The 25,516-nt window shown below is 34.2% G+C and overlaps 3 protein-coding genes across 3 annotated transcripts; all 3 read left to right on the plus strand.

Annotated features, from left to right (window-relative positions):
- The first annotated feature begins 2,154 nt into the window (after window positions 1-2,154).
- Window positions 2,155-6,846, plus strand: pvalb1 (parvalbumin 1). Its single transcript, XM_051106706.1, has 5 exons — window positions 2,155-2,263; window positions 2,705-2,784; window positions 4,318-4,450; window positions 4,538-4,647; window positions 6,553-6,846. Exons 2-5 carry the CDS (start codon window positions 2,724-2,726, stop codon window positions 6,576-6,578), a joined length of 330 nt encoding a protein of 109 aa, XP_050962663.1. The 5' UTR covers window positions 2,155-2,263; window positions 2,705-2,723; the 3' UTR covers window positions 6,579-6,846.
- Window positions 6,847-8,304: 1,458 nt separating this feature from the next.
- Window positions 8,305-9,710, plus strand: pvalb4 (parvalbumin 4). Its single transcript, XM_051106760.1, has 5 exons — window positions 8,305-8,421; window positions 8,842-8,908; window positions 8,994-9,126; window positions 9,209-9,318; window positions 9,425-9,710. Exons 2-5 carry the CDS (start codon window positions 8,848-8,850, stop codon window positions 9,448-9,450), a joined length of 330 nt encoding a protein of 109 aa, XP_050962717.1. The 5' UTR covers window positions 8,305-8,421; window positions 8,842-8,847; the 3' UTR covers window positions 9,451-9,710.
- Window positions 9,711-14,627: 4,917 nt separating this feature from the next.
- Window positions 14,628-17,750, plus strand: pvalb8 (parvalbumin 8). Its single transcript, XM_051106016.1, has 5 exons — window positions 14,628-14,802; window positions 15,379-15,443; window positions 15,628-15,760; window positions 17,101-17,210; window positions 17,474-17,750. The coding sequence occupies exons 2-5, from the start codon at window positions 15,383-15,385 to the stop codon at window positions 17,497-17,499; spliced, it is 330 nt and encodes a 109-aa protein (XP_050961973.1). The 5' UTR covers window positions 14,628-14,802; window positions 15,379-15,382; the 3' UTR covers window positions 17,500-17,750.
- The last annotated feature ends 7,766 nt before the right edge of the window (window positions 17,751-25,516 follow it).

The raw sequence follows: 25,516 nt of genomic DNA on the forward strand, positions 1-25,516 counted from the left end.
TGAGTAAAAATAGTTTCAACAATTTTTACAGCATAAGAATTAAGAAATAAAAAGTAATAACTCTTTGTTTAGTGAGAAATGATTTTTCGAAATTGTAAATAAAACTAGTAATATATTTTACAAGAACGTTGTTTTAATCTTTTTACTTAAGTATTTCATGTTTGTTTCAGTGTGTTACGTATCAATTGTTTTTAATTATTTGTGAAGTTTATGAGTAATTTCTGAGTGAAAATTCATTTGACACCAGCATAAGAATTGAGAAATAAAAATGAATCTTTGTAATTCATTTAAAAGATTAGCAACTATTAAAAACATGCATTTAATCAATCTTTGCTTTACACTGTAAAAAAAGTTTAAAAGTTGTAAATAAAATTATTATTGGTGTACATTTTACAGGAAAATACAATTTCAACCTTTCTACTTCAAAGTTTCATATTTATTTCATTGTGTTACGTCTCATTTGTTTGTAATTATTTGTAAAATTTACTAGCAATTTCTGAGTAAAGTTTTGGTCACACTTTATTTTAAAGTCCAATTCTTGCTATTAACAAACCATTAACTAAGACTTTTTCCTCAATAAACTACTAATTTGCTGCTTATTAATAGTTAGGAAGGTAGTTGTTAAGTTTAGGTATTGGGTAAGATTAGGGATATAGAATATGGTCATGCAGAATAGGTTTATAAATACTAATAAATAGCCAATATATTATAAATATGCATGCTAATAAGCAAGTTAAAACAGAATTGTTCAAAGTGTTACCAAAGTTTCAACACCATTTTATTTCAGCGCTAACACTTTAGTATAGGGACCAATTCTTACTATTAACTAGATGCTTATTAGCATGCCGATTAATAACATATTGACCATTTATTAATATTTATAAAGCATTTATCCTACATGATCATATTCTACATCCCTAATCCTACCCAATACCTTAACTTAACAACTACCTTACTAACTACTAATAAGCAAATTAGGAATTAACTGAGGCAAAAGCCATAATTTATGGTTTATTAATAGCTATTAAACCTTAAAATAAAGTGTGACCATTTCTGCGTAAGAGTTAAGAAATAAAAAAAAAAAAATTAAATTAAAAAAAATTAAAATTATTCTAATTATTTTAGAAAATAGCATATATATATATATATAAAAATTGCATTTAATCAATCTTTGTTTTACACAGTGAAAAATTAGTTTTCAAAGTTCAAAGGAGTACATTTTACAAGAAAATAATTTTTCCACCTTTTGACTTCAAAATTTCAGTTTATTTCAGTGTTACAAGTTATTTGTTTGTAATTATTTGAGAAATTTACAAGCAATTTCTGAGTGAAAATAGTTTCTACATGATTTTTTTATTCAGCATAAAAATTATAAAAATTAATAATTCTAATTAATTAAAAAATGTCATTTAATTTATCATTTATACTATTTCAACCTTTCGACTTTGAAATTTCATGTTTGCCACTTCTCTGTACTTATTTATGAAATTTACCGACAATTTCTGAATATAAATTGTTTCAGAGTACATCCTACTGTCATTTCTTCTAATGTACAACAAATAAGAAGGGTGTTATGAAGCTTTTATTTTCAGATTGCACAATATTCTTCATGTAGGCCAAATAAATCCAGTCATAATTCAACATGAACATGAACACTGAAAGCATTAATATCTCTAATCCAGCCTGTGACATGAACACATACGTCTGCTAAAGTTTCAGTATTGATCATAATAAGCCACTGACTGTCGGTGTGAATTATTCTTATCACGCAACGACATGATTTACAGCCTTGAGACGCCGTTTATTGCGCCACAGCTCTCCGTCCAGAGTTTCCTCTAACCTGGAAGAGAAACCCGACCCGGCCCAATCAAACAAACACACGCTCTGTGATATCTGATGTGTTTATCAGTCCCTTTTGTCCAGAAATGTTCAATCAAAGAGTAAACATCTCGCTAAAAGTCTTGATGAGGTGGGAACAGACATCTGCTTAACCCGAGCCGGCTGCGGGAGGAGGGCCTCATGATCTATAGGGTCCCACACATGGTTCTGAACATCGTTTGTGAGACTAAAAATAGCCCAACTTGACTACTGGACACATTTTTTCGACACTATTCCTAACGTAGACCCACACGCGGTATCCGTTACTGAGGTTCGAATTCCTGTAAATGGTGAGGCTGAGGGTATATAAGCTGGGACCCCCAGAAGCACTGGTCACACCTCGACTAACTCCTTTGGTTTTTCACTCGCCTTAGACAAGCGCAAGGTGAGTCCATGCAGCGGATGCATAATAATACTTTAGGATCAGGCCTTTTTTTCAGAGAGAAAACACATCATCACAGCACACGGACGGGGCCTGTGGAATATGTTGAACTGGTAACGGGAGCATCGGGAGGCATCTGTGCTTCGCCTCACATCCCGCTGTGGATGCAGAGGCTAAAACCCGAAGACCTTGGATGCTAAATGCCTTGACGCTGAGGATAAAGAAATGACGAATACTTTGCCATCAGTAGAGGGGATTGATAGTGTTTTAGTACTTTTGGTCAAACGTTTATGGCGCATCTGCGAAAGAGGAAAACCAGGCACTTGAGATCGTTCAAAGCTGATGGAGTTACAATTTATGGGGGGATATAGAGTTGCTTAACTGATGTTTTGCATTTCATAGGTTTCATGAGTTGTTCTTATTCAGTTTTTTGCTTTTTTGCAGCTTACTCAGAACCAGAAAAATGGCCGTTGCTAGTCTGCTCGCCGCAGCTGATGTGGATGCTGCTCTTGCTGCCTGCCAGGGTAAGACATCACGTGATAAACTCATATTACAACTGGACAAATACTGTATAATAAATGATATTTAGAAATCTACTTAACAGCTACTTAACAGATCAGCAGTTCATGTATGTTCATATATAAAGATGGGTTAATCAAACAATGACATTTCTGACTATATGAGCACATGAACTAATGAGCTGTAAAGCACTGCAGAATGATAATGATATAAAAGAGATTCATTAAATATTAGAGGCTGCTAATAACATCAAATTAATTTAAAGATTTGATAAACTTGAATAAACAGACTAATTTAAACTATAAATAAGTAAATAAATAAATAATGCTTAAAATGTATAATGATGTCTAAATTATTGTAAGATTTCTAAGATGTAGCACTAAAGAAAGTAATTTTTATATTATATAAAAATATATTATATTGTTTTTTATATTATATTATATTATATTATATTATATTATATTATATTATATTATATTATTATTGCACAATTATTTTATTTAGTGCTAGTCCAAAAAACTGATAAATGCTAATATATTATATTATATCATATGTTACATTACATTACATTATATTTTTGCACAATTATTTTATTTAGTGCTAGTCCAAAAAACTGATAAATGCTATTATATTATATTATATTATATTATATTATATTATATTATATTATATTATATTATATTATATTATATTATTTTATTTATGCTAGCCCAAACACTGATTATTTTTATTTAGTGCTATTATATTATATTATATTATATTATATTATATTATATTATATTATATTATATTATATTATATTATATTATATTATATTATATTATATTATATTATATTATTATTGCACAATTATTTTATTTAGTGCTAGTCCAAAAAACTGATAAATGCTATTATATTATATTATATTATATTATATTACATTATAATACATTACATTACATTACATTATATTATATTATATTATATTATATTATATTTATTTAAGGTATTTGTAAACATAATCTAAAAACTTATTTAGAGCCCTTATAAATTACTAAATTTAATTTTATTTAAATTAATGATTTTATTTAATTAATGATTTTATTTTATATTATTTGATATTATATTATTATAATTGCAAAATTATATTATATTGTATTATATTATATTATATTATATTATAATTGCAAAATTACTTTCATTAGTGCTAGATTGACCAAAATTTAATTTCTCCATTAATTTCCATACTTTTATAGATGAAATAGCTCTTTAAAAATAAAATGAAATAGCTCTTTAAGGTAATTGCAGGTCACCACAGGGTAGTTTTGATTAGTTCATTTTTTTAACTAATCATACACTATATGACGTTTCTGTACTTTTGATTACTTTTATTCTAAAATGTGAAAAATCAACCTTTGACTTGTGTATATTGAAAGGAATATATAATGTACGCGTGCTGGATAAGCCATTGAGCATATTTTGATTATATTGTTTTGATCAAATGAAACGCTGACATGTTTCTTGCTCATTTTGACACCCAAACCTCTCTCCACATGCAGCTGCTGACTCCTTCGACTACAAGGCTTTCTTCGCCAAGGTTGGCCTGTCCGCCAAGTCCGCCGATGACGTCAAGAAGGCTTTCGCCATCATTGACCAGGACAACAGCGGCTTCATTGAGGAGGAGGAGCTGAAGTAAGACTCGTAATAAATCATTCACACCGGATAGTGTAAAACACCGGCAGTTGTGGGGTTAATAACAGGCCTGTGCTCTTCCTGTAGGCTGTTCCTGCAGAACTTCAAGGCCGGTGCCAGGGCTCTGACCGACAAAGAGACCAAGGCCTTCCTGTCTGCTGGTGACAGTGATGGTGATGGCAAGATTGGAGCTGAAGGTACATTTGACACCATTTTACATCTCAGATGACATCTAGACAGGAAGTCAGGAAAGGAAGTCTAAGATCTTGAATGATTAAGCTTGCCTTTTTTTTTGGTATACAGGTGTAGGTGAGAAAGCTTGAGTTTAAACTCCAGAAGTCGAGTAAAGTCGACAGTATATCACAGAGTAAATGACCTGAAATTGTTTGTGACATTGTTTTAAATTTATTTATAATTCCTTCCATATCAGAACATCACATCACTCAGGACTTGCTTGGTCAAGCCAACAATTAATATTTGTAGTCATTAAAAATGGCCTGTTAAAAATGCCAATTTGTAACTGTAGATATGTCATTTTTACACATATATGTTAGTATTTATTTAGATATATATTCGTTCACGCCCTCATTTTAAAAATTATATTAAACTATACATTTTCCACACATATATACATATATATTTTTTCATAATTTTTCATAATAAGTATATTTTACTTATATATAAATAAATAAATAAATAAATAATAATAGCAATACATTTTAACCTATTCTTAGAAACACTACCAAGGGAAATATTTCTAAATTTGTAAATGTCATTTTTACATATATTTTAATATTTACTTAAATATACATTTATTTATGTGCAAATGTAAAAAATAATTTTATACTATATTATATTAAATATTATATATTACTATTTGTTGTCATTATACATTTTTCACACGTGTATATATATAATTTTTTTCATCCAATTTTATTTTATTTAAAAAAAGTAATGAAAAATTTGCAACATTTTTATCCCATTCTTATTCGTTAAATTTTAAGTTTTCCACATGCATTATTTATTTTATTTTAATTAAATATTATTTTATTATGCTATTAATAGCACTAATATTTTCAAACCATTCTTAGAATACTACAAAAAATACATTTACATATATATTTACATATTTATTTTAATAATTACTTAAACATTTATTCATGTTCAAATTTTAAAAGAAATGCCATTTATTATTATATTATAGTAAATAGTATTTTATAGTACATTAAATTATATTATATTACTATTTATTATTATTATACATTTTCCACATATATAAATGTATTTATTTATTTTTGTCATCCAATTTTAAGTTCATTGCATGGAAAATTTGCAATAATATTTGTATCCCATGCTTTTGAATGCTACCAAGTGAAACATTTTTAAAAATGTTTATTAATGTAAATTTTTTCATCAAATTTTAAGTTTTCCACACACATAATTTATTTATTTTTATTTTTTTAAGTTTTCTTTACAAAGAAAATGTCCAGAAACAGTTTTTTAAAGATGCCACCAAGTGAAACATTAAAAAATTCTAATTGTATATGTAATTTTTACATGTATATTTAATATTTACACATATTCATTAATATGCATATTTTTTTATTATTCATTAATTAAAATATTAATTTTTGTAAATTTTCCACACATATAATTCAATTTAAGGTTGTCTTCACAAGGAAAATCTGCAATAAAATTCTTACAGATAGACTATCACGAATCATTTTTGTGATTTTGATAGCCAGTTAGATGATCTGACCTAGCTAACAAACTGAAAAAAAAAAAAAAAAAGAATTCACAACCAAATATCACAAAAAGAAAAAAAAAATCAATCAAACGTAATGTAGGGCAAGTGACAGTGCCATTAACTGAGCCGAAACTCTCACACTGGCCTCAGGCCAGCAGGCCACTCTCATTATTGAGCTCTGCCACGTCACTGTCTGTTTACTAGGCGGCATCCACCGAAGCGCCACTGTAGTGTAGGATGACGAGCAGTAGTGCAGTTTATCAACACTAACAGACCCCTGACAATATTTGGAAATGAAATTGCTGATATTTGCAGAACTGTCTAACGGTAATCTCATCTTTGTCTCATCTCACAGAGTTTGCTGCTCTTGTAAAGGCTTAAATTTTCATCTGACCAAGGCCCTTCCGATATCAAGGAACCAGAACTCACGACAGCTCACACCTTTCTCAGCTGAACTTTTTTTTATACGATCTTATTTATGACTGACTTTGGACCGTTGGCTCAGTTTTGAGTACAGCGTCTGGATGAGGGTACTGTTTGTGTTAGTTGGATGTTGTATTTCAAGCCCACTGGCTTGTGCACATGTACAATCTTGAATGCACTTCTGGGGAAGAGTGAAAAACAAGGAATAAATATAGTTTTGGTGTAACATGTCTTTGACGCTGAATCTTTTCGGGTTGCGCCTTGGCCGCCAATGGACGTTCCCCTTGTCGGACGTCTCACGATAATGCACTCACAGTCAGGGATGTCCTGCAGGCCGCTCTTGGCACGAGGTTGGCCGAGGGAAGGCCCGGAGATTTGCTGAGATGCACTGGAAGGGATTTGCAAAGGATAGTTTTCACATGCCCAATTAGAGTCCATGGCAGCTTCCTGAATGCTCAGAATAGCTCATCGAACACTCAAACAAAGCGCCAGCCAAGCTCAGTCTTCCAAAACCCATTAAACGCCCTGCAATGGGCACAACTTCATTAGAGCAACTGGCAACACTCTTGTAAAACTGTGCTACTAGCCATAATGGTGAATAAAACAGTTGACATTCTTAATTAGACATTTAAATCGTTTAGCCCTTAAACAATTATCCTTAATTCTAATCTAGGGTGACTATATGTGCTCTTTTTCCTGGCCAGGATTTCTAAATTGCTTAAAAAGTCCGAGTTTCGGCTTTGTTTTCCTTGACGCTATTGGTCAAACTGCTTTTCAATCATTTTCTTCAGCAAGTATGAAAACAATAACAAAACAAAGCCGAAATTTGGACATTTTGAAATCCAAGCATTACAAGTCCTGTCTGATAAAAAAAGAGGATGTGTTTAATATAAAACAACTTTAAATTAAGTATTAAAGAAACAACTCAGTTTTCGACGGTGTGTAACAAGTAGAAGAGTTTCTGACTGTCAAACCAGTCAGGCAGGATGAACTCTGCTGCTCTCTGCTGTTTAAACGTCGTATGCAACTGTCCGGAGTGAATTGTTAGTAACACACTTCATATTTTACCGTTTATATTCACAAAACTAGCTTAAGAGAGGCAAACCTGCCCCAGTTTGATACTCTGAATAAAAAGGTTCAAGCACATATCGATTTAGCAACAATATATTAGTATAGGAAGTTCAAGATTGACATATCATACACATAAGTCATGAAAATATAGTAATAACAAATGAGAACTGGAGTTAACCAAAACAGTTTCTTTTTGACCTTTCCCATAGAGGAAACAGCATTAAAAGAAAACCAGGACAAGTTCAGACAACATTTTTAATGAGGCAAAATCTAACACAGCAAATGCAAACCAAAATCTCATGCAAAATGAAGCATTTTACAAGGAACTAACAGAACTAGTAATATAACCAGAGAGTCCATACCCAGAGCACAAACAGAAACCTCCCTTTGAAAAGTGTCCCGAAAGCCTCCCTTCATATAACCCGGTGAGCAAGTGTCCATAGGAATATGTCCATGCACTATCAGCAGCGTGTATTATTAGCATGCAAGTATATGATGGACTTTTTTTCAAACGCACCTTTTAAGCATCTTCATTTTTGAAGATAAATATAGTACAGTGTGTCTGCTGGGCGCATGTCAACTGGCCCCTCGGCCGGCGGGTGTCAATTACATTATGATTCATATTTGGAGTCGCTGACGGTATATAAGGAGGCGATCAGGGGCCCGGAGATCACTGCAGTTCACAGCTCGAGTCTTCTGAAACTACCTTCAGCACCAAAAGACAACAGAGGTGAGTTTGCACGGGGGACCCAGTCTATCTGTGAAGAAAAAAAACTGGACTGGTACATCCTGAATTGGTTTCGGAGCAGTCGATAACGGAAAAGCTTGCATCTTAAATTTTCTCTTCATCTGAATCGGCTGTGGGATTGTTTTTTGCCTGCTGGTTTATTTTAAGAGGACCTCGCGGTCACACACACCGGACTCTTTGGGATTTAACATCCTCGTAACTCATATCCACTTCGCTGTTTTATGGGATTTGCATGGTTGATGGCATGAAACATGAAATGTTATTAAACATTGTCAGATTTTAAGCATAACTGTACGGCTGTGTAAATGTCCATGTGGAGGAGACAAACTGGATGCGTCTAAGCTTTTGGAATCAAATCATGAAAGTTGAGTGTGTAATATTGCTGTTTTAATATCCATTTAGCTAAAGATGGCATTCGCCGGAGTCCTGAACGACGCTGACATCGCTGCAGCACTGGAGGCATGCAAGGGTGAGACACCGTGAGCAACCAGATCTTCAACACACCGTCTTCCATTAAAGCGTGTATTTATCAGTCTCCTGTATTTCCCGCACAGCTGCTGACTCCTTCAACCACAAGGCTTTCTTCGCCAAGGTCGGTCTGGCCGGCAAGTCTGCTGATGATGTGAAGAAGGCTTTCTCAATCATTGATCAGGACAAGAGTGGCTTCATTGAGGAGGATGAACTGAAGTAAAAGAAACATTCCTATTTTCTCACTTAAACTAGACTGAATGAGCTTTGAAGCACTCTCTAATGAATTGTGCATTTGCAGACTGTTCCTGCAGAACTTCAAGGCCGATGCCAGGGCACTGACTGACGCCGAGACCAAGACTTTCCTGAAGGCTGGAGATTCTGATGGTGACGGCAAGATCGGAGTTGATGGTCAGTCACAATGAACTTGGCTTAAAAATATTCGAAATGCACCTCAGTACGCTACTGGATTTGACTGAAAAACTGATTTTAACATCATTTTCTTTCTTTCCGACAGAGTTCGCTGCCTTGGTTAAGGCATAAATTGCTTCTGACCAACAACACCTTTTGCTCTGAAGGAACAACTTTGCCCAAGACCTCCCATTTTCATCTTAATATAAATAATTTTTATACACATGATGCTTATGAGAAGTTTCCTCCCATGCAGTACACTGTCAAAACGATGACTGTGAATGTAGCGGTTTTGTCTCCTGTCTTAAATATGAATTTTGCTTACTGTAAAATCTGATGCACTTTTACGGGAACGGACGATAAGAAAAGAATAAATATTCTTTTTCAATATAGACTTCTTTTCGTTTCTTCTTGCAAACTTGCTTTTTATTCCAGCTGTGTGCAGAAAGATAAGCACATTTCCATGTCAATAAAATTAAATCACATAAAAAATACATTTATTAAGTTATACGGGACCACTGCCATAAAAATGCAAGCATTACAAAATGCTTTATTATTAATAGCTTGTTTTTTATAACTGTTTGTTTGGTGGATCATGCATTCATTCAGTGTTACTGCATATGTGAAATACCTAGACTCATATTTATATTCACAAAGATTATTGTTTTTCATGGAATTTCGAAGAATTTAATGCATCACTGCTAAACAAAAATGATTGATTTCTTCAATAAAACTGCAAATTTTTTGCAAGTTACAATATTATGCATGCAGTGTTCGTTAGAATATCTGAATATTTCTACTTAAGAAAAAAACTTGATTAAAAAAGTGAATGCACATGAAGCTGTCATGAAAAAAAAATCAACGCAGAAAAATTTCACATTTTTCTTTTTATAACTTTTAAAGCATGAAATAATATAACTAGAAAAGTAGAAAAGTCTAATCAATATCTGTGTCGACATATTAGACACTTAAACAGAAATCGGCAGTGTATCTGTTACACACGTATGAAGAATGCACTGTCTGTAACCCCATCGCCTTGATTATTAAGAGGGTAATTTGGGATCAAGCATTACAAAATGTTTTATTATTAACAGCTTATTTATTATAATAACTGTTTGTTTGGTGGATCATGCATTACTGCATATGTAAAATACCTAGACTCATATTTATACTCACAAAGATTATAATTACTCACTTACAAGTAGGGCTGTCAAACGATTAATCGCATACAAAATGAAAGTTTGTGTTTACATAAAATATCTGTGTACTGAGTATATTATGTACATTTATATATTTCAGAAAATTGTTATATTTATATGCAATATATTTATATGTACATATAAATTATATATATATATATATATATATACATGCATGTGTGTGCTTTTGTATATACATAATTAATATACAGAGCACACACACACATATTTTATGTAAACACAAACTTTTATTTTGCAAGCGATTAATCATGATTAATCATTTTACAGCCCTACTTACAAGCTAAAACTTATCTGTTCAAATAAAATCATTTAATTTAATCAATTTAACGAGCTGTTTCCTCTTTTTTTTTTTTTTTTTTTTTTTTTTTTTTTTTACACTTTTATTCAGCAAGGATGCATTCAATTAACCAAAAATGACAAGTGCAATATTTATAATAAAGTATTAAGTAACTATTACTTACTAAGATTATAATTACTCACCAACAAATAAGGAGCATTTGTTTTATCTAATCTCTTCCACTAGATGGCGTTACTTTACAGTGAGTGAATAGATAGTAAACACATACACTGTTATGCAAGCTCCTTTGCAAGCTTTGGAATAAGTGTACGCACAAGATTGCTTGATTGTAAAAATTATATTGGACACATATTTACTTACTAAAATATAGAAAGGGATTTAAGTATCTACAATGTCAGAACAAAAACAGCACTTTGTATTATTTTTACCCTTAAAAGGTGCATATCTTAAAGTAGCAATCTTTAAGGTACTACTATAACCTTTTAGAGGTACAAAGATGCTGCTTTTGTGCCCCTAAAAGTAGTTTTGCATTTTTTCCTTAGAATGTAGTTGCTACAAAGTAGCAAGTTAGGATAGTTAGCCTCTGACACACTAAAATCAGCTGAGCGCTGTCAAAAGAGACACCTTAGTAGAGGTCAATGTAGTGTAACTTAGTGCTTGCAGCGAATATAAGCAAACGTAAATGAATAAATGATTGCTCAGTAACCGTATAGGATGTGCGGTATCATCATAGCCCATGACATCAGTGTTGCAGGGTAAGTAGCACCTCTGTATCCGGTGTCCTTGTCAGCCTCAGGCTCTTGGGTTTCTCCTTTTGCAGCATCACGCTGGGTTATCCCACGCATGGACTGTCCCAAAGCATGTCACAGCAAACACCTCGTCCTAATGAATTTAAATGGGCCATGTGCGCCCTGCAACTCAATAGGCACGCTAGCATGCATTAACGCAGTCTTTTGTGATGCACTCAAACATGACTGTCAATGTAAATGCTTATTGAAGTTGACACGAGCAGGTGCGCCGTGCACCAAATTGACGTACGTGCTATTATTAGCGAATTAATGACGGATGCATTCTTTTTTTTTTTTTTTAATAAAACAAATTAAAACGCATCACATAAAATGTACTATATAGACTGTAAAATGGATTAACCGCGTTTATTCGCTTTTAAAATAAAATCATTTGTCTATGTATGGTGTATTTATATGTATATGTATTTATAAATACACACACATACATGTATATATTTAAGAAATATTTACATGTATATAGCTACATATTCACATTTATATATTTATATATAAATACACACAGTACACGCTCAAATATTATGTAAGCACAATGCATTTTGGATGCGATTAATTGCGATTAATCGATTTGACAGCCTGATCGACATGATGTAAAAGGACAGCTGACAGTTAAGTTTTTAAAAAGCAATCAATACTTAATATGGATGCATTAAAATGATCAGAAATGACAGTGAAGAAATTTATTATAAACTATTAAGAAATTATTTTACAGATTACTCACCAACAAGTTAATATTTACCTGTTCAAATAAATAAATATTCAAATATGTATTTTATGTTCACCAAGGATGCATTTGTTTGATCGAAAATAGAGTAAAAAACTGTATTAATATTATTATGATATAAAATAACTGCTTTATATTTTGATATATTTTAAAATGTAATTTATTTCTGTGATGCCAAGTTGAATTTTCGTCATCATTAGTCCAGTCTTTAGTGTTACATGATCCGTCAGAAATCAGTCTAAAATGCTGATTTGCTGGTCAAAAATATTTATTGTTATCAGTGTTGAAAACAGTTGTGCAGCTTAATATTTCTGTTGAAATTGGTACAATTTTTAAGATTCTTTGACGAATAAAAAAGAAAAAAAATTGGATGCAAGTAATTGCGATTAATCGATTTGACAGCCCTGCTGTATACAGATCAACTGATGTAAAAGGACAGTTGACATGAAATACATTACCGTTTAAAAGTTTGGTGTCAGTAAGACGTTTTTAAGTTTTTAAAAAGAAATCAATACTTTGATTTAACAAGGATGCATCAAAATGATCAAAAATGAAACTAGATTACTCACCAACAAGCCAATATTTACCTGTTCAAATAAATAAATATTCAAATAGGTATTTTATGCTCAGCAAGGATGCATTTATTTGAACAAAAATAAAGTAAAAACAATAAAATTGTGAAATATTATTACAATATAAAATAACTGTTTTATATTTTGATATATTTAAAAACTTAATTTATTTCAGTGATGCAAAGCTGAATTTTCATCATCATTACTCCAGTCTTCAGGGTCAAATGATCCTTCAGAAATCATTATGATATGATGATGTGCTGCTCAGACACATTTCTGATTATTATCAGTGTTGAAAACAGTTGTGCAGCTTAATATTTTTGCTGAAACTGGAAAATTTTTCCAACATTCTCTGATGAATAAAAAGAAAAAGTTTACAGTAGAAATGTTTTGTAACATTATAAATGTCTTTCATGTAATTTTGATCAATTTAATGCATCACTGCTAAACAAAAATGATTGATTTCTTAAATAAAACTGCAAATTATGCATGCAGTTTTCATCAGAATATCTGAATATTTCTACTTAAGAAAAAAACTTGATTAAAAAAGTGAATGCACATGAAGCTTTCATGAAAACATCCATGCAGTGACACCTAAACCATTACAGTTTATTCACATTTTTCTTTTTACAACTTTTAAAGCATGAAATAATATAACTAAAAAGTAGAAATCAATATCTGTGTCACCATATTAGACACTTAAACAGAAATTGGCAGTGTATCTGTTACACACGTATGAAGGATGCGCTGTCTGTAACCCCATCGCCTTGATGGAAACAACACCTTGAATTAATTGTAACATGGGCTTTGGTGACAAAAAGTTAGGCAGTGTTTTTTTTTTTCTTTCTTTTCCTGCACTTGAAACCATAAAGCACTGACATATTGCACCCTCTTACATAATATATGCGTCTAGCAGGTGCATTTTAAACATTGATTACAGTGTGCTATTGGGCACCAGTCAAAAGGTGACCTTGTATTCCTGAATCAGCAGAGGAAAAATGACAGCTCGCTGTTTGTCTGCCTATGGAGGGTGAAATGAGAAGGATAAACTCTCTATAACAACACAGACAATGTGTGTGTGTGTGTGTGTGTGTGTGTGTGTGCGTGCAAAGCTATACCTTTGAATTACTTTGCATCTGGTGATCAGTGGATTACAGAGTCCCATTTGTTCATAAAGACAATATGGAACAGATTAAAGTCAAAAATCAAAAAACCTAAACTCCAGTGCAGATTATGTGATTTATAAAATAATAGAAACAGACCAGAAAGCGATAAATTAAAACAAACATAAGGTAAGATAGCTTTGAAGCATCCCAAAGCATCCCAAAACATCCCAACCTCCCAATAGAAAAGCAGTATAAAAGAGTTTATATAATATTCTAATGAGGAATTCAGAATGACCTCATGTAAAGCAGAAAGGAAACGAGGGAGGGACGCACTGACCAACCTGAGAGGAGGATCGGATGTACATGAGAGAGGTGAACGAGTGTGAGGGCTTTTGTGATGTGTATTATGATATAGGATGGGAGGGACGTGATGAAGAGGTAGACAGCAAAGCATTTATTACTTAATTTGCCTTTTACAAGGGCGTCACAGATGTCTGAGGGCTGGCCCATACACACACACACACACACACACACACACACACCTACACAAGTCAAACGGATATAAATAGTACAGGTTAATTAGTTAGGTAAGTAATTTGAGCCAGGGCCTGGCAGTTAGAATTTGATCCACAGACTGGTAACTCAAGAATTACCCATTGTCACTGCATTCAGACCTATATAAATCGCACCTGGACAGACTCGCAGTCACCACTCAGCCTTACTTCTGTTGACTCACCTGCCGGGAGAACTTCACTGAGGTAAGTGCCTGCACTTTTCCACCGAATCAGATGCGGATGCATCTCTTTTTGTGTTTAGTAGCATATTGTGTGCTGCTTTAGCAGATAATCTTAAGTAAGGCTTATTTTTATGAGAATTATATTCAGATTGCATGCATATAATAATGAAAATTGCATCAAAGCTGCAAGTACAGGTAGCCTTTTTATAAAAAGTGCATTAAAATACATACATGTACAAGTTTTTTTTTTCAGTAATGAAACTTGTACCGAAAATGCATGCATATAAAGGTTTTATATTTGTTAAATATTACATACATTATATAATTGCATTAAACATGCATGCTTATAATGGTTTTGTTTGTTAAAAATTGCATTAGAATATATGTGTGTGTGTTATTTTATTTTATATGATATATACTATCTTTAATCTAAATTTGATCTATCTATCATTTTAGTTTTAATATCTGATTTATTTAAATCTAGCCCAGTCTGATTTGTGCATTCAAATGCACTGTATGTTTTCAGGTTGCTATGGAGAGATATTACCAGCTGCTTGTGAAAATGAGTTAATTATTTAAAACTGTTCTCTTTCTTCAGGACCATGTCTCTCTCATCTATCCTTTCCGCTGATGCCATCGACAGTGCGCTCAAGGACTGTCAAGGTAGGATACAGCGTCTCTGTATCAGCATGTTTGAGCTTCATCAGCAGATGAGGAACTGAAACTGTAAATGCATTCGTTTCTGAAGTTTGGGCTTGTTTAGTTTACCTGTGTTGTGAACATCTGATTTGCAACATCAGATTTCCCAGTCACTTTTGTAATCGGTTGTTCAATGGTCTCCTTGCAGCTCCTGACTCCTTCAACCCCAAAAAGTTCTTTCAGCTGTGTGGTCTGACAAAGAAAAGCCCTCAGGATGTGAAGAATGTCTTTAACATCTTGGACAACGATGCCAGCGGATTCATCGAGGAGGAGGAACTCAAGTAGGAACTTTCACATGCATCATGAAAAAGCAGATAAACTTCCTATAGGTTCCTCAGCCTAACTTCAGGTCTGTTCACACCAAGGACGATAACTGTAAAGATAGCGATAAAGATATAGTTCTAAAAATATTACATTGATAATATTAAAGACTAGCGGAGTCCACACCACAACATCGATAAAGCCACAGAGAAATATCGTTGGAATCACTGAAATGCGTGGAAGAACAATAAAATAATGACAGACAATCAGAATCCATTCGGCTACAACGAATTTGACAACAAACTTGTCCGCTGGTGTTGACGTTATAGTCAGGGTTGCCAGGTTTTCACAACAAAATCTGCCTAATTGCTACTCAAAACTAGCCCAAAACTAACCCAATCGCGTTTCGAGGGGGGTCCCCCAGAAAATTTTTAACACGTTTAGTACTGGTATAGTTCGCATTCCCCTGGTGAAAAAAACAGCATATGCTGGTAGGTATGTTTTGATGCTGATTTAAGCTGGTCCTTTGCTGGTTTATGCTGGTCATGTTACTGGTCAAGGACCAGCATAAACCAGCTACACTGTAAAAAATAAAAAACACAATTTGTTGATTCAGCTTAAAAAAATGTGTTACCCTGCTACCCTAAAATGTTAAGTTCAGTCAACTAAAATAAGTTTATTCAACTTGAAATGTTAAGTTGTACTAAGTAACAACTTAGATATTTGTGTTTGCTAAACTTAACAGATGGGTAAGTAACCCAGCTGCCTTAAAATTTGAAGTTGATTCAACTCAAATATCTAAGTTGTCACTTAGTACAAATTTCAAGTTGAATAAACTCTTTTTGAGTTGACTGAACCTAAAATTTTAAGGCAGCCAGGTTACAAATTATTTTAAGTTGACTCAACAAATTGTTTTTTACAGTGTAAGGACCAGCTTAAACCAGCATCAAAACATAACTACCAGCATATGCTGTTTTTTTCACCAGGGTCAGGGGCTGAATATAACGTTTTGGGGTCGCTTCAACTCGCGGATATGAAAAACAACCCGCGGCAACAGTGTTAAAGTAGCCCAATTCCGCAGGAAAACCGCGGACTTGGCAACACTGTTTATAGATATCGTTCTAGTTGTGAACGGGCCTTTACCGGGATTTTAAAGCACATGAGTTATTAAGTGTTCAAAAACAGACATGAATTACCTGGTCTGACAACAGTCTGTTTCCATGCATCTTTTTAATTAGGAAAGACGTTTTATCCTCGCGTTGAAAGCATCCTGTCTCTGTCTGGCTACCAATGTTTTAAGCAGACAGGGCGACTGTCTGATGTGGGATGTGAGATGATGCTCTTTCTAATGTCGTTCCAGGTTTTTCTTGCAGCGGTTCTCACCTGGTGCTCGTGTACTGACCGATAAAGAGACAAAGGCTTTCCTATCAGCAGCTGATGATGACAGCGATGGCAAGATTGGAGCAGATGGTAATTATGGCTTTTATATTATATTTCCGTCATTTATAATTAACAGAACGGCAACACAGTCGACCCAGACAGTTTTGTGATTGTTTCCATTTCATATTCATCAGCGCATGATCTAAATTGCTATCACTTAACATCTATGTAAAGTTAGTTGCTATTTAAATGCATAACGTGTATGAAACACTTTAAAGGAACTGAGCTGAGCATCTACATGTTTATAAATGAATTACAGCTAACGTGAATGTATTGTCTTTGTTCTCCTGCAGAGTTCCAGGTGATAGTTCTGTCCTGAATGAGCAGCACACGTCTCTCCCCTCTCTTGTACTCAGATTTCATTTCAATTCAGCAGTCTGGCCACTCGATACACAGGTCTTTTTGCTCCCGGGGACCCCCTGGTCAATAGAGTCCACACAGGCAGATGCATACTGTAAACACTCCAGTTTTTATTTGATTTTTGAATATGTAGAGGGGCGCACATGGGCATTGACCAAATGTAAAACTACCTGAAAATTATTGAAGTGAATAAATAAATGGCTCAAAATATTTCAAATGTCGTCTGTGTTGTTTTCAATTACTGTCATGAGATATTGATGTGGTTCAGGAAATAGCACATCATGGAAAATCACATAACTGAATGAGACAATCTGATGAATGTCTTCAGAAAATATAATTTTACAGTAAAGATGACTTGTGTGTAGATACAACTGATAAAGTGTACTGAGGTCACTTAGGATAAAAGTTTCAGCTAAATGATGAAAAAAATGACAAACGTGCCATAAAATAATATGCAAAACTACTCATATGTATGGTCCAGATGTGTATAGACGTAAGATTACAATGTATTAATGCAATTATATATTAATAAACTATTAATTATTAATCAAGAATAAACAAGACTTACATTTAATAATTAAATAAATAGCGAAATAAACAAACAAACAGTAGAGTGATAATAACTATATGTTACCAATATATGAACTAAAACAATTAATTAGTCACTGCTGAAGTCAGAAATACACTTTATATAAGCAATTATATATGAAGAGTTCAGATGCAAAACCAGCTAAAAGCCATCTCGGTCAAAAATGAGATAATGATACTGAGTGAATGCTCCTGACACATATTATACATCCATTAAATAATTTTACTTCAAACTTGCTAAATTCCAGCCTCAGCCCAGTCAGAAGTATGAGTACTTACATAGAAACCTATACAAAGTAGCCAGAAAGAAATGCTAATTTGAAAGAAATACGTCAGATGGATTTAGAGGCTTTTGCATCTGAACCTTTCATATATAAGCTTGGAGCTTTACATTGATAGTATTGGGGTTTACCGTAGCTAGAACATACAAAGTGCGTCATTCAATATGAACAAACAATGTGCAAACAATGCGTGAGCAAATACTATTAGAGGAACTATGGCTGCTGTCAATTATTAGTTAGCATGCACAGTTTGGCTATATGTCTAATTTGTTTACTTAATACACTTTACTTTGAACACCATAATTTTCACTGTCTACATGCAGCATGCATTTACTACTGTGTTACAGCGGTATATAAAGCTACAGTGATATTGGTTTGTGCTGCATCATATAAAAAATGAAAAATTAACTGGCATTTCACCTCAAAGCTGAGTTTTTGGGCCGATGCGGCATTGTGGATAAACCTTCAAAGAACTGGCCCTTAACTGCTGTAAGTTGCTAGTTTAAAAGCGTCGATCGCTTAATTGTTGGCCTCTAACCCATGTTTAGTTAGTTATGGCTGTCTTTCCTGTTGCTATCAATCAGGATGTTACTGGATAGTTCTGGCACCACATACAGTATACTGTAATTCAGCTTCTTTGTGGACAGCATTTTCTACACAAATGCATGTTTTCTAAACAGTCAGCTCTCTATAGACTTTAATAGGTGAGAATTACACGACAGGACCTAGAATTAGAGCCAACATGTTGACCACTAGACACCACACCCTGACATTAACAGCCTGCGCATGAGCGCGGTTCTGCTTTATGTACGTGCACTGTAAAATATTGGCAGGATTTTACCAGAAACAGTAATGGACGTTTGTGCTTTTCCCTTGGTCGTTTTCTGTCTCAGCTTAACAAAGTTGTGTTCGAGACTACATGGTCTCTATTGATTTCATAGTAAAATCCAGTTGTGTTTTACTGGAAGAACATATTGGTAAATTGTCAGTTTTTTATATTGAGCTGTCTAAGAAAAGCCCGTAAACATACTGCCCAATGTTCATGTTAATATGAAGGAATTGTGTTTTAGGGTTGAAGGAAATGGAAAATGATACTGACAATTTTCTGCTAGGATATTATTATCCAATTATACAGCGTAAAAAAACAACAACAACAACTTAGAAACAGAAAATGTCTTACAGTTGCTTTTGGGCTGTAAATGAGGTGCATGTGGTGCTGCTGGGATATACAGTTGGCCTATAGGCCTGAGAAAGTCATAGATACCACTATTCAGGGATACAATAGATCATGACCCCTAAATGGTTGGAAATCCTGACTTGTAAACAGGAAGGAAATCGGAGACATCAGGTCTAAGCTGACTCTTTGGACAGTAGAGTGGGATCATGTGACAAGGGCGGGTGAGCGGGACAGCTGTGATGGTGCGGTATTATTAGGCCTACTGTACAGTCTCAGGCTGTAGAGGGAGAAAAAGAATAAAAAGCACAATCAAGGCAAAAAGCCATTTTTATGGGGCATAAAGGGCATATTGCTTTTTGTTTTGTTGTTCTTATTATCAGGAGATACCAGGGTCTCTACCATTGGGAGAAGCATAATGGCCAATTTGGTTCACGTGTGCCTTGATTACAATCAGTGTACAGCCTTGAATCATTGAATTTCTGTCAGTGTTTGTGGATACCAGAAATAAGGAAAAGTGTCATTGATTTCTTAGAAGTCACTGACAAAGAAGTCAATCCAAAACAAATGTTTAATGGCAAACATGTTGAAAATTATTCAACAGGCAGTCGATTCATGAAATCATCAACTATTTTCCTAATGCATGAGGTTGCTTCTCCTCTACTGTCGTCCTTAACCCTTTAACTGTCACCCCCATTTTTTTTTAACATAGACGTGAAAGTGCACTATCCAAACGTATGATTTTGAAGTACCAGTTCCATGCACTGTAAAAAAAAATTTAAGTCAACTTAAAATACTTTTTTAAAATTTTAAGTTCAGTCAACTCAAATAAGTTTAGTCAACTTGAAATGTTGAGTTGTACTAAGTGACGACTTAGATATTCGAGTTGACTAAACAAAAAAAAAAAGGTTGGTTAAACTTAACAGCTGTGTTTGTTACCCAGCTGCCTTAAAATTGTAAGTTGAATCAACTCAAATATCTAAGTTGTCACTTCTTTTTATTAATTCTTATCATTATTTTCTCTCTCTCTCTCTCTCTCTCTCTCTTGACTCTCTTTTCACAGATAATTGTTGAGATTTGTCTTTAGAGATATCGTTGTTGTCATCCCAAGCACATATTCAAACATCATCCATTTTAAACACTATTTTAGTTTTTGGCATCATGGTCATACAGCACTAATAATGTGTCATTTATTGGCTCATTTTCATTCTAAATTAAATATGGTGGTACCCTTATTAAAGGAGTAGTTCACTTCCAGAATAAAAATTTCCTCACCCCCATGTCTTTCTTTCTTCAGTCGAAAAGAAGTTAAAGTTTTTGAGGAAAACATTCCAGGATTTTTCTCCATATAGTGGCCTTCAAACGGTTTTACCGGGTTGAAGGTCCAAACTGCAGTTTCAATGCAGCTTCAAAGGGCTCTACACGATCCCAGATGAAAAATAAGGGTCTTATCCAGCAAATGATAAGTCTGAGTAATGAAAATTTGAATACTTCTCAACCACAAATTCTCATCTTGCACTAGTTCTGCGATGCAAGACGTAATCACATTGGAAATGTCACGTGCAGTTATTTCTTCATCTGTGTACTTCGGTTCAAAAAGGTAGGCTAGGGCAAAAACTCCATCTCATTTTCTTCTCCAACTTCAAAATCATCTGACATCGTTGTTTTACCTTTTTTTGTAGAGGGTGTTTGACTTTCTTTGCTCGCTTTGTAAACACCGAGTCGGTACTTCTGCCGAGATTACGTAGTGCATGAAGCTGAGCTAGTGCATGATGAGCATTTGTGGTTAAAAAGTAAATGACCAATTATTTTGCTAGATAAGACCCTTATTCCTCAGCTAGGACTGTGTAGAGCCCATTGAAGCTGCATTTAAACTGCAGTTTGTACCTTCAACCTGTTGATCCCCATTGATGTCCACTATATAGAGAAAAAAACTATATGTTTGACTGAAGAAAGAAAGACATGAACATCTTGGATGGCATGGGGGTGAGTAAATTATCAGGAAATTTTTATTCTGGAAGTGAACTAATCCTTTATAACAGAGGTCCTGAACTCAATTCCTGGAGGACCACAGCTCTGCAGGGTTTATCTCCAACCAGCTCCCACTCACACCTGCTTGGAAGTTTCTACTAATCCTGAAGACCTTGATTAGCTGGATCAGGTGTGTTTGATTAGGGTTGGAGCTAAACTGTGCAGAGCTATGGCCCTCCAGGAATTGAGTTTGAGACCAATGCTTTAAGGTCTACGGTATAAATAAATGTCAAGTCTGCATTTTAAACAGACTTGCTCAGTCTAATGCATAATTAATGGATGCACCCATGTCACCTCAGTTCAGTGCGACTATAGTGCACATTTAATGATAATCCCATGTAATTAACTTAAGCTACGGTAAACAGTATCAAATGCATTTCATCAATAGATGTGACCGGACCACTTGACATTTCAGTCATGCATGGGGCCATGAAGAAACCTCAAGAAAAGGGTGAGATCGGATGCCCTGGATCTGAGTCGGCGGCATACCCTGGGTGGGATTATCATCTGAAACTCGACCAGGGCTTCCCAGCAAGATTTGATGAGCGTGTCTAATCAAGGCAGCAAAAGAATGATATGAATAAGTAATGCTGGCCAAATTTCTTTTGTCCTGCCGTGGCAATTAACTGGTCTGGTGGGGTGACGGCCGTAGATAGACGCGTTGGTTCCAGCATCTTGTGCCTGCTGTCTCTTGGCCGGTCAATAATTGATGCACCTCGCTTCATTGTCACCAAAAACTCATAGCAAGGAAGAAGTGTCAGGGTCGTCTTACTTATTAAAGGTCTCTGAATCTTTAATGGGCACCTCATCCTCCGTGATAACACACCGTTCGCGGTTAGTTCGCATCTCCAGGGTGTTTGTTTCGGCTAGATGGCGTATGAAGTATGAAAAACAATAATTACAGATTCTGACAAAGGGGATTACCCGCTGCAGGCCGTATTATTATTCAGATCTGATTCGATTTGGCCTCGCCTGAGTCCTGAAAAAGCACGAGCGTCATAAAAGTTTTAAGTGTTGTGGAAGATAAAGGTTGGGTGGATTCTGCATGCCGGCGACTCATGCATTATGCAGCGTGGGCTTCTGGCCATCGAGTCAGCTGCTATTGTTTAATGTCTGCATAGGGTTACATACTGACACTTATGCATTATGAGAAATCTCAGCCAAGGTAGAGAATGACATCAGCTCCAATACGGGTCAGTCCTCTCATGCAGGACAATATGTGCGTCTTACTTTAAAATATGGAAATTATAAGAGATTTCTTTTATCATAACATCATGATTAAGTAAACACAAGTAAGTTTACTACTTTGGCTTGAACAGATGTTGCCAACATGAATCACGAACATGAAAAAACTGCATATTTTTACTTTCTTTGAATGCTTTAATATATTTCAGATTCGATTTTCCTCTTTAATTTCACTTTTCATGTTGTTCATGTGTCAATTTCAGCTGATGAAATATCTTAATTTAACTAAACCTAGTCCTGGCTTAAGCTAAGCTCTGTCTGTGAAACTGGGCCTTTGAGTATCAAAAGACAGTTCCTTATGACATCACTCTCTAGGAAGTGACCTCATTTTTAGCGGGAAAACAACAGCACAGTCATTAATAAATGTTGGTTTTGATTAATTCTGTGATGTTTTGTGGTGAGAGTTGGTTTGTGTCACCATCAAACATTCAATCATATTTAATAGCATTACAAAAATCTGTATAATAATTCGAAAGCTTATTAAACTTCTTCATATAAGCTACCCTTGTGAAAAAAGTGTGCTTAATTGTATTGAATGTGCTCTTCAAGTGTACTTCAGGTCTTAGTATTTTTAAAAACTGTAGTTGCAGATAAAATAATAAATAAAATGACACTGAAAAAGTAAATTTAAGGAGAGACACGTTCATGACTGTTGTGACGTCAAATTAATTTTTTTTTGTGTTGTGCTTCAAGTAGTATACTTATTTTAATTCAATTATTTTTACTAAAGCACATTCATGTCAGTACATTTAGCAATACGCTTTAGCCATATTTCAAAGACAGTATTAGCAATTATGAAAATACAAACAGAGGACTACTTAAGTCCTACTTAAGTGTCCCAAAAAAGCTTTTAAGGGTAAAAAAATGTCCATTGCCTAAATAATAATGTTAAATATAGCTGCAAGCAGCAATTACTGGCATTTAAGCAAATATATAAAAAAGATATTACACATCATTTAGCAAGCCTGTAACCACCAAAATCAATGATTAAAAAAAAAAAAAAAATTTTCTGAAAAATACAGGTAATTTGACATAGAAATATGATGTTTTTTTTTTGTTTGTTTTTTGTTTTTTAAACATTTATGCCTGTTAAACTAGCAGCTGCAGTCCGGTTGTGGTCTGGTTGTACTGTGGTCTTGAACCCCTAAAAATTAAATTGTACGTTCCTGAGTGTTACAGAAAAGCTAATTTCAGTTTCTTGGACTTTTAGTTTGTATTCTTTACTTCCTGTCTACCTTTGATTTTTACCGCTTGTCATTTGTTGTTTCTAATTTAAATATTTCTTTTTATCATTGTTTAAGTTCTTCCTTTTCCTGTGTTCAGTGTCTGGTCTCGCTTATGTTTATTACGTTGTATCTCTTGTCTGTTCTGTTTGCAAGTGTGTTTTGGATTAAAAACCCAGTTCTCAGTCTGTCATCAACACATCATAACACTGAGCTTTTATAGAAATACTACAATATAAAAATACTTCCATAAAGGGAACTCCGTGTATTAAGACATGTATGGCTTAATATAACGTAAATAATGTCTCTTACTGAGATATGTAATAGAAACCCCATTAAATAGCTACATTATTTAAAAAATCCACATCGTTTTTTACATATTTTAGACTATGGGGGGCGCCATTATTTTTCGATTGTGTAAATTGGCTGCACTCTGTGAGCTACTGGCATTAGCTGTTGCTATTTTTACAGCAACACAACTCGGAATATAAAATACTGACATGCTGAGCACAGCTACTGAAAGAGCTTACAGGTGGTGATGGACTTTAAACCAAATGCCTTACCACCTTACCATTTTTTCCCACAAAGTGTCTTAAAGCTTCCGGATATCGAGTGAAATCTGCTTTGAGAAACACCTTTAGTGGCTGCGGCGTCATGACAAGCATCAATGTGTTTACATCCTGCCAAGTGGCATCTAGTGTTTCTTGTCTCTGCCATTTGTAAGCTCTTTTAGTAGCTGTGGTCTACTAAAATCCTCAAAGGCATCAGGGCTAAAGTGGAGAGAACAAAGATGCAGGTTTTTAGGAAGTTGTATTCGTCCACAGGCATCTTCCCATTCTTTTCTCCTCTTGTTATTGCTAAGAAAGCAGTGAAGACTTACGTTGCTTTTCTTGTTGCCTTTCAACAGAAAATTACAACCAAAAACTTTTATTTTCTGAGTTGTGTTGTGGTATAAATAGCAACAGGTCAGCTCACTGAGTGCAACCATTTCACATCATCGAAATAATGGCACCCCCATAATACAAAATATGTATAAAACGATGTGGATTTTTAAAATAACGTAAATCCTTTATGGGTTTTCTACTACATATTTTAATAAGAGACATAATTTATGTTATATTAAGCCATACAAGTCTTAATACCCAGGGATCCATTTAAAATACAACACAAGTACAGTATAAGCTTAAAAGTTACCACACTTAAAAATATATATATATAAGATTTCCAAAAGGCGTTTTTTGAAGAACTTTGCATTCCCCAAAAACCTTCCAGTGAACAGTTCTTAAATGTTCTTTTTCCTTAGTGTGAAGAAACTTTAAATAATCTAAGGAACAATTATCCACTATAAGGAATCTTTAAAGGGGTCATCAGATGCCCATTTTCCACGAGTTGATATGATTCTTTAGGGTCTTAATGAAAAGTCTGTAATATACT

The sequence above is a fragment of the Labeo rohita genome, chromosome 3 (assembly GCF_022985175.1).
Source record: "Labeo rohita strain BAU-BD-2019 chromosome 3, IGBB_LRoh.1.0, whole genome shotgun sequence".
NCBI lineage: Eukaryota > Metazoa > Chordata > Actinopteri > Cypriniformes > Cyprinidae > Labeo > Labeo rohita.

Bases quoted from the DNA above. Each gene is read 5' to 3' on its own strand.
- pvalb1 (XM_051106706.1), top strand. From the start codon at position 2,724: ATGGCCGTTGCTAGTCTGCTCGCCGCAGCTGATGTGGATGCTGCTCTT. The intron at 2,785-4,317 runs GTAAGACATCAC...CTCCACATGCAG, and splicing joins TGCTCTTGCTGCCTGCCAGG to CTGCTGACTCCTTCGACTAC. The intron at 4,451-4,537 runs GTAAGACTCGTA...CTCTTCCTGTAG, and splicing joins ATTGAGGAGGAGGAGCTGAA to GCTGTTCCTGCAGAACTTCA.
- pvalb4 (XM_051106760.1), top strand. From the start codon at position 8,848: ATGGCATTCGCCGGAGTCCTGAACGACGCTGACATCGCTGCAGCACTG. The intron at 9,127-9,208 runs GTAAAAGAAACA...GTGCATTTGCAG, and splicing joins ATTGAGGAGGATGAACTGAA to ACTGTTCCTGCAGAACTTCA. The intron at 9,319-9,424 runs GTCAGTCACAAT...TCTTTCCGACAG, and splicing joins CGGCAAGATCGGAGTTGATG to AGTTCGCTGCCTTGGTTAAG.
- pvalb8 (XM_051106016.1), top strand. From the start codon at position 15,383: ATGTCTCTCTCATCTATCCTTTCCGCTGATGCCATCGACAGTGCGCTC. The intron at 15,444-15,627 runs GTAGGATACAGC...GTCTCCTTGCAG, and splicing joins TGCGCTCAAGGACTGTCAAG to CTCCTGACTCCTTCAACCCC. The intron at 17,211-17,473 runs GTAATTATGGCT...GTTCTCCTGCAG, and splicing joins TGGCAAGATTGGAGCAGATG to AGTTCCAGGTGATAGTTCTG.